Here is a 9,727-nt window from a genome sequence, read left to right on the forward strand (position 1 = left end):
TCGAGTTGATGGGTTGAAACATTTATATCCTTTTTTAAATGAACAGAAACCCAAAAACACACATTTTTCAGCATTAGCATCTAGTTTTGTACGGTGATTTTTTAAGATATGAACAAGAACACAAATACAAGCACTCCCTTGAATCTCCCTTCCCACCCTTTTGTTATTATTTCATCACAAAATAGAGTTACACAGTAAGATTTTATTTTTCCTCTTTTCTTTTGTTTTTCTATTATATTTTTCTACATACACGGCTCCTCTATTTAAACTAAAATAACAGCACCTATAATCAACTAAGGAAATAAATTTCAATCATCTATGTTTAGAAGAATTGCTCTATTCTTTTGGAAAGATAATCACCCCTGTCATTCCTTGGAGAGCCGCCAGATATATTTAGATGATTTGCATTAATTACATCCTATATGGGTTGGAAAGATAATCACCCCTGCCATTCCTTGGGGACCCGCCACATATATTTAGAAGATTTGCATTAATTACATCCTATATGGGTTAGATTAATATTCTTCTTTTTAAAACTTAATTGGAATATTTTTTTTAGAAATATTAAATTTTTAAAAAACTATCCTAAAAAATAGTCTAGATAAATTTTAGGAAAAGACAAGCATCAAATTAAACAAGCGGAGCAAATTTGGTCAACAATTTCTTATACTTTAAAACCAGTGAACTTAAGAGGGACCCGAACGATATCCGAACCGAACCTTGATTTACAAGTATTTCGGTAACTTATTTCTGGCGACTTAGAAAATGGACTAAAGGATTTGAGAAAGAGAGAATGAAATTGTATTTGCGATATTGATTTCTTTACAACTTACAAGTGTACTGTGCACACCTTTATATATATATATAGGTGATTTACATTATTGTTAACTATCTAACCACTCTGTTAAGCATACTAACTAATTGCTTTGATCAGTCAACACTTCCTAACAATATTGCTAACTAACTAGCTACTGATTCTAACAAACTCTTTGATTCTAACTGCCGAACTATATATTACTCTTAACTGCCCATGCCTCTATTATGTGACTCCTTTCTCCTTTTCTGTCCTTGTTGGTCTGGTTTAGATTGCTTTAAGCATAGTGATCATGCCCGGAATTTAAATATAGTTCGGTGAAATTTAAATTTATGATTTATGTATAATAAAGTATAATTCAGGAATAATTTTCTTATTATAATGTATATAAGTATATTAAACTTCTAAAGTTTTAGAAGAAAAATATAATTAATTTGTAAAAATCATGAAGCTTGTCATTCAAATAAAAATGTTTTGATAATATAATTTGAGAACTTCAGGTAGTTATTGTAGGTGTAGGACTATGGTTTCAGATTTTTTTTTTTTTTTAAAACCTTCACAGAAGCTGCGAAGTCGTGAGGAGGAATCGAACTCTTAATCTTTGGATACAACAACTTTAGAACTTTTTCCTAGTCAATTGTGGTATCTCCCCTTTCTCATGGTTTCGGATTTCGTTTTGCAAAAGGTAGGATTGTGAAATAAAATCAATAATGTGGTGGAAAAACACTTTGGTTGGACTACAATATTTTGGTATAGTAGAGCCGAAAAATTATATTTTATCTGATATACTTTGGTTATACATCAATACTTCAATAGTGACCAGATTACTAGAAAATTGGAAACCGAAAGAAAACAAAAATAGAAAGAAAACTTCGCACTATAAATTTTTCTAGGCCCAGATCTTCAAGGCCTGTTCAGAGACGGCCTATATTTTTCTTCTAACAATCATGACCCTTTCAAGGCTAATATTCTTCTGATTTTCTGTTATCGAATTCTTTAAAATCAATTGTGTACCGACTATCAAGATATCTTATGACAAGAGTTTGAAATTGAAACAACCATTTTGCGCAGTTACTCACCACAGAGAAAGAACAATAAAGATTGTTACATACAATACTTACATTTCTTTAATCCAGAAGAGTGGTGACGAGGTATTTCCTTTCTGTTCGATCTGGATCGAGACGAGCAGAGTGAAGAAAAATAAACGATGGCTGTCAGATTCGTCGCCTCTAGAAAAACCCTAGCCCAAACCCTAACTCCGGCTCTCCGCCATTACCGGAGCTTGACGACTGTCACTCTACCCGACCTCCCGTACGACTATGGCGCCTTGGAACCTGCCATCAGCGGAGAGATCATGCGGCTCCACCATCAAAAGCACCACCAGACCTATGTTACAAATTACAATAAGGCCCTCGAGCAGCTCGAATCCGCCGTTTCCAAGGGAGACGCTCCAGCTGTCGTTCAACTCCAGAGCGCTCTCAAGTTCAACGGCGGAGGTTCAATTTTTAAGAAACTATTTCGCTTTTTTTCTTTTTTTTTTTCTTAGAATTTTAGAGGATGAGTACCTATGCAGTTGATCGCAGACACTTGTTAGTATCATAGTGACAAATGAATTATTCGGGTTCGGTTCGGCGAGGTTAAAAATTCGTGATTCGGGAATAATTCTGGTATAATTCGGGAATGATTCGGAAGTATCCGGATCAGAAATCTCAGTCCTTTAAGAGAGCAAAAAAAAAAAAAAAAAACAAAACAGAAATACTGGAAAAATTTGCGAATAATTCGTAAAATTCGGAAAAAAATCGTAAAATTCATGAATTATTCGTGTTTAATTCGGTGAAAGTTTGGTCAACCGAATAATTTAGCGTTCGGTTCGGCATCATCCAAAAAATGAATTATTTGGGTATAATTCGCGAATCTTGTGACTATGGTTAGTATTGGTTTGTAGAATGAACAATTGCAAATTTATGGTATAGTTTCTTTATAGAGGTGTGCTAAAATGACAGGTCAATTCAGAATTTCAGATACTGGGGCAACAAAAGTATCTTGAACTTGGTTTTTCTTATCCATTTCTCTGTAAAGATTGTAGCTCATTACAATAAATAAGATTAAAAATTTCAAATAAAGAATGTGGTTAGCTCTCTCTTACTTATCAACCTGAAATACAGAAATAGTGTAGCAACTCTTATTTGACAAGCCCCTATGGAAAATACTAACTAATCAGGGTACTCTTTCAGGTCATGTGAACCATTCAATTTTTTGGCAAAACCTCAAGCCAGTCGGTGTAAGTATCTATTTCAGACCCCTTCTTTACACAATCAATATTTTGTTGTGGAATATATAAAACTGTACATTAACTCTCTATTTCTCTCTCTCTCTTCTTTGTGTTAACAGGAAGGTGGTGGTGATTCACCTCATGGGGAACTTGGTTGGGCTATAGATAAAGATTTTGGTTCAATGGAGGCACTTGTAAAGAAAATGAACTCTGAAGGAGCCGCTTTGCAAGGATCTGGATGGGTGGTGAGTTTTTTTTTTAGATTAAAGTATATAAAGTGTCAAATTTTATTCAAAACTATTGAAGTTGTAGCTTTGTCATTCATGAGAAACTAAATACTCAAGTTTAAGAGCTCTGCAGCGTGTTCTGTCATTCATAAAGAGATGCTTCCAAATTGCTTTGCGGAGAAGATCTTTAAAATCGTGAATTTTATGACGGTTGTTTTTATAAATTAGGTTTCACGGTAATGGTTAATATCATAATTTGTTCTAACATTTTTGTGTTTACTTTTACAGTGGTTGGCACTAGATAAGGAGCAGAAGATACTGAAGGTTGAAACCACTCCTAATCAGGTAAAGCTTTTCATGGTTCAAAATTTTGAATTAGGAACTGAAGAATGTCAATGAAATAAATAGATTAAATACATATATTAGTACAATACATCAATGAAGTTTCTGTTGACATGTTCTGTGTTGTAGAACATCACATGTTTTCCCTTAAATGTAGAATGTTTTCCTTTTCAGTGTATGTTCTAGTAATGATTGTGTGAGTGACCTAGAACCAAAAATGCTGGTAATTTTTTAATTTATCAACTGCGTTATTTCTGAAGTTCTTTTCAATTTTGTAACAGGACGCTTTAGTAACCAAAGGAGCACACTTGGTACCTTTGCTGGGTATAGATGTGTGGGAGCATGCCTACTACCTACAGGCAAGTTTTCTTTTTCTGTCGTCTTCTTTTTCTTTTCTACTATATCAAATCAGCCCCAATATGTTACTTACAGTGCAAGTACTTTCCAACATTTCTCATAACTGCAGTCAAGCAAAAGAGTATATGCTATTATAGTCATTTTTCTGTTATGTAAGTTGCATTTATTATAATAGTTTGCAAATAATCTAATAAAACGATTGGTGCTTAATTGCAAAGTTGAGGAATGATTTTTGGGAATGCGGTTAATTCTGCAACAAATAAATAAATTTTACTTTGAATGCAGTATAAAAATGTTAGACCGGACTATCTCACCAACATCTGGAAGGTCATAAGTTGGAAATATGCCGGTGAAGTTTTTGACAAAGAATGTGCTTGATCTTTATGAGAGTAGATCAAATAAAATTAAGCTACTGCAGCTTAAGCTTTGTTTATAATTCGAACACAATACTTATCATTACTGTGCTTTTATTTTTATTATGTTTGTCTTGTGTATGATCGGAACATGTTTCTTGGCGCTTTAACTGAGCTCAAGACCACTAGAGTGACATGTACTAAAAGCTGAGAGTTGGAAGCACAGGAAATCCATCAAACTATTTATTAGTCACCCCTGTATGAGGTCCATCTTGGTTGTATAGGTAGTGTTTGAGATGAACATAGCCATTACCTCGTCTATTTTATTACAGAACCAGTCATCCTAGACACTAGAATGAATACTAATCAATGCCAACTACTGGAGAAGATCACAACAGCAAAACCATTGAATTTTGACAGTGTACCATCCCTATCCCTGTGAAGAAAGTTAGTTTCACGACTGCCCGAGGTAGTTGGATGTGTTGCATAAATGTACCAACATTAAAACCCAGATAGAAATGACAAGAAAGCTACAGCACTGGTTCAGAAAGTCACATCTGTAAGAAGCGCTGCAATACAAAATTAAGCTCATTCTGCTGTGAAAATTCCGTCTCACAGCAACACCACAATTAAATTTCGCCGAAAGTCACTAAAATGTATTTGTTTTAGTATTTGCCATAAATTGATCACTCAAGTTTTATTTGTTCCTATGTAGCTATTAAACATTTTGTTTGTTCCAATCAAGTCATTCCGTTATTTTTTTGTTCAAAATACTAACAAAATAGGCTAATCCATTTCCATGTCACTTGTACCAATTTCTTTCTCACGAGATAAAACTTGTGTTATGAAAATTCTCTCACAATTTCTTTTGGACAAGTAAAACTTCATAATGGAAAACGATATTCCATTGCTTCCAAAATTTAATATCAATGGCAAGTAAAAATTGTGATAAGAAATCCTCATGTTCTAATTTTCAAAACAAAATTAATACACGAGGCCATAGGGCAGTTGGTTTTGATTGCATTGGGTTCAACATGAGACCGAGAAGCAGCATAACCTTCCTGGTTAATATAGAGGGAGAGAAAAGAATTGTTAAAGCAAGCATGTTTGGTTTCAACAGCAATTATTAAAAGAGGAAAAAAGCACTAAATTTAGGGTCAAATGCCCACTTTTTTGTCCCATTGCGCACACACCATTCACTTGGTATTATTAATTCAACATCCATATTTCCATTGGAGATATGTGATCATTGATTTCATTGTACATGATTCACAAGTAATGCATTTAAGTTTAAGAATTGTAAGATTTATAGTTTCTTCTATTCGAGACCAAAAACGCAAAACATCAGAAGTTTATTGCAACTAGTAGAATGCACAGATTTTTTTTCACCTTTTGAGCTTGTACAAATGAAATCTAAATTTATATTTTTTTAATCCTAATGCAATGTAAATTAATATATTTTTCATGTAAATGCACTTTTGCTGGTGATGTAGACCAAGGTCAATGTTCAGGTCTGCTGTTTGCAATTTTAACTATGAATTATTTATGCCAAAGTAAAAATGAGTATCATGCAGCAGAAAAGTAGCAGCATTTGATCCTCTAAAATCTAACACCCAACTAGCTTTAATCTCAGTATGACCTGAACAAATTTTCTGACACACAACAGCACAGTTGTTCTTATTAAAAAATAATAATACAGTGTTATATAGTCTATAAAATGTTTAGGAGAAAATTTGCATATAAAAAGAGGGAAAAATGTTACCGCTTGCAATGCATGGATCAGTGTGCTCACGGGAGGAGAGTTGACCTTAGCTCTTCTGGCAATCTATAATTTTGATTTGGTGGTACTGTCAATAGCATATTAAAAATATATCTACAGGTTCTCATAAAAAATAATATAGCGAAATTAAAATTTTGTTTGACTTAAAAGAACAAATGCGGCAAAACAAGATTGCAATTCTGGCAAGTCTAGACTGGACATGACCTGCCAGGTACAGCACCATACTAACCAGTAAATTGGTAACAGGGCTTGGTAACTATGCTAATAAAACCCAGCTAACTATGTTCAGCCTTAATATACACAATAGCCCAAGATAAACACAAAAGAAGATAATATCTGAGATTCCGCCAGTGACTGCACCACATGATACATTATTGTCTGATCTAACAATACCAAGCTTAGGCAGTCCATGTGTGGCATCAAGAGAATTCTATCTTCCTAAAATAAAATATAAACGTTAGAGAGATGAGATTAAAATGACATGACCTCATCAACTTTGATGTATCCAGGTGGCAACAGGGGGTCGCATTCGTCAATCATCAAGTTAAGAAGTTTATCCAAATCATCATTTTTGCTGTTAGTGTATGCCCATCCCCACTCCCTTGCTAACTCCAACATTTCACCTACATTTTCTGCATTGTGAAGCGGACCCGTCCATAGGGGACCTGATACCACTACCTGTATAACACATCAACGAGAATAATAAAAAAACCATTTGTAATGTAATAGGGTTTGCAGGAAATTACACTAGATATTTTTCTGCTTTTGCAAATAAACATTTTTTCTCACATTAGCAAGTAACACCTTTTTGTGTTTATAATTGCAACTAAGGCCAACTGTTAGTAGGGTAAAGAAAGCATATGTTCTATGAAAAAACAGAAGTCTTGCCCCTGCCATTGGTAAGTCCACATTCCCCCACAAAATCAGGCCAAGTTGATTCACGTGTTGGATTTGAATACAAGAAAAGTTTGTTTATGAAGCAATTCAATCAGTTGATATGGTAAGGCGGCTCTTTAGTTATAGGCTTATTGCCATGTGCAAATTACTCAAAAAATTGGTAGAGTGTCAGTCACAAATATGAGTAACGCATGGTGTAATTTGAAAACATAGTGAAATGCTGCTGCTGAGAGTACTTTGCATAGAAAACCATTTGGTCCAACTGTATACTTAATTGTGAGGTATACCTTTTTGCTACCACAAGGGCATGAAATCTGGCCAAGTTCGTCCCAACTAAATGTTTGTGAATGTCCACATTTGTTGCAGTAACCTATGAATCCATATTGGCTTCCACACAAAAAAATCATAAAAAAATACTACATGTTAATGATCTTCATTGCATCCATTCGCACATGCATAATATATATCCTTTTTACGATATTTTGGATGGTAAGATGCAAATTGCAATTGAGGTTGAAAACATATAATAAATTAGCATAGGTTTCCATGAAAAAATCTTATGAGTACAAATGGAAACCAAGGAAAATTTGGAATATAGTTTTAGGACAGTTGAAACAAATAAATGGATGAATAATTTCTCACCTGATATCATCATCCTTCCCCTTGCCCAGTTGTAGCATTACTCTAAAGACGGGTCCATGGTAGGAGTAATATGAGAAAACAGGAGATACGTGATACCCCAAAGCAGAAGCTTCACGCATGGCCCCACCTATAAGCATGCGCAAACCAATCTCATTCGAAAATGGCATTGGTCGAACATATGCCCCATATGACGCCAAAGAACTATAAGCAAATCAAGCTCTTATGTACACAAAAAGTTAACTCTTCTGTTTTGCTTAGAAAGTTATAATTGTCAATAGATTTTTCTAATTGAACAAAAGAAGTGTGCCAATGACTGTTCCATATACTGCATACTTAATTCATAGGATTTTCCACAGGTAGTATGTGGCGAAACTTGTAATTGCTCAAAAGAAAAGACAGGTTAAGTAAATATCCACAAAACAAAGAAAGGAATCTGTATCATACCGGCTAGGCCTATGACCACCTGACGACCTTCCATCTGTTGAGGTGAGATACAGTAACCCACCAATCTTGACAACACAAAGAGCTGACCTCAAAAATGATGTATCACCACCGAAAGAATCAATATCTACCAAATCAAAGAACTCTTTCTGGAGATAACACTCAGTAAACAACCTATTTGCATGGAAATGTGTGATCACCCACCTCCTCACATCTCTACAGCAAATGGGCTAAGAATGTTAGCTCCTACCAGAACCTACCAGGAACAAATAATCGTGCACGGGTCATATAAACCTGACCCCGAAAGGCATAACACTACTCAGATCTGTGCATAATTAATTATTTCCCTGTGCAAGTACCTAATAAAATGCAATGTTCACACAAGACCACCAATCTTTTTATCAAATTCAGGATTTTTCCAGGCACGATATGGGAAACACATTCAACTGTAATAACATCAGTTCATATAGAAAAAAATAGATGCTCTCTGTTGGTTCAAACAAAGTACACATGGATATGGGTAAACAAAATTTTATAATATTAGTCAAACACAGAGGGATAGAAGAAAAAAAGTTAAAATCTAATTATAAGAGCCAAAATATGGGGATATCCAAACAGAAGTGAATTGGCCACCATTTTCTATTTTCAAAATTTGTCAGTACATTTGTTTTATTAAAAATTTCTAGAAAGATGCCAAATAGATTCTGAAGTTCTCCCATACAAACTCGCAACTCCACTCTACTATATTTGTCAGTAAAAGTCCAATAATTGATAATTATTTGACTTGGCAAATTAGTACGAATTCAGATCCAGTGAAGTAACCCAATCTTTGAGTTTTAAATCGGGACCGTCTGATTTGAATCCGTGATAATCTATCCAAAGTGGAGCGCACACATCCCGAGAGATGAATTCAAATCGCGCAACAATCTCGAGCGACGGATTCAAATCGGATGGTCATGGTCCCAATCCAAAACCCAAAGATAGTTACTGTAGGGGATCCGGACTCAATTAGTACCTCTACTCTAAAACCCAAGCCAAACGGTTATCTTGTAAAAATGTAGAAACTAAATGTAGAAGTTGGTTGTGGCAGTGTTACCTACTGAACCGTGGCACAGCCGAGGAGAGGTTAGCGAGAATTCGAGGTCGACATCCCTCAAAGGCATCATTAGCCCATACAAAATCAGCACCACCTTGCGACAGGTACCTGACGGAGCGTACTGCGCAACCGCACATGGCATCTAGTACTCTGAGACCTCTCCCAAGATGGCGTTGTGAAACGGAAGCCGAGAGTACGGCAAGGTCACGAGCGGTGGCGCTCTCCCGGCGGTAGAAGAGGTCGCCGGTTGTAAACTCGACGCCTCGCTCGGATTCGCTAGTGGAGGCGGTTGATTGAGCTTCGATTAGGGCTTGAGTTTGCATTTGGCATCGAGGAGGAGGTAGTTGAAGGGATTTAGAGAGGGGAGAGAAGGAAAGAGGAGTCAGAGTTCGATGTGGCGAGCAGAGAAAAAGGGTTGTCATTGCGCGGGACGCGAGGAAGAGAAGAGAAGAGAAGGTTGAGATGCGGCGAGGTGTGGCTTATCAGTTGAGAGGATTTCGGGCTTG

The 9,727-nt window shown here is 35.8% G+C and overlaps 2 protein-coding genes across 2 annotated transcripts; one reads left to right on the plus strand and one right to left on the minus strand.

The window, feature by feature from the left end:
- Nucleotides 1–1,970: 1,970 nt before the first annotated feature.
- LOC144573505 (superoxide dismutase [Mn], mitochondrial-like) lies at nt 1,971–4,526 on the plus strand. The gene is made up of 6 exons (XM_078323289.1): nt 1,971–2,310; nt 3,049–3,095; nt 3,206–3,331; nt 3,602–3,658; nt 3,937–4,014; nt 4,298–4,526. Exons 1-6 carry the CDS (start codon nt 2,022–2,024, stop codon nt 4,388–4,390), a joined length of 690 nt encoding a protein of 229 aa, XP_078179415.1. The 5' UTR covers nt 1,971–2,021; the 3' UTR covers nt 4,391–4,526.
- Nucleotides 4,527–5,258: 732 nt separating this feature from the next.
- LOC144573504 (N2,N2-dimethylguanosine tRNA methyltransferase) lies at nt 5,259–9,727 on the minus strand. The gene is made up of 7 exons (XM_078323288.1): nt 9,222–9,727; nt 8,129–8,341; nt 7,685–7,885; nt 7,330–7,429; nt 6,632–6,823; nt 6,128–6,190; nt 5,259–5,426 (listed from the first exon to the last, which is right to left on the minus strand). The coding sequence occupies exons 1-7, from the start codon at nt 9,641–9,643 to the stop codon at nt 5,325–5,327; spliced, it is 1,293 nt and encodes a 430-aa protein (XP_078179414.1). The 5' UTR covers nt 9,644–9,727; the 3' UTR covers nt 5,259–5,324.

Source organism: Carex rostrata, chromosome 21 (genome assembly GCF_964058835.1).
Source record: "Carex rostrata chromosome 21, lpCarRost1.2, whole genome shotgun sequence".
Lineage (NCBI taxonomy): Eukaryota > Viridiplantae > Streptophyta > Magnoliopsida > Poales > Cyperaceae > Carex > Carex rostrata.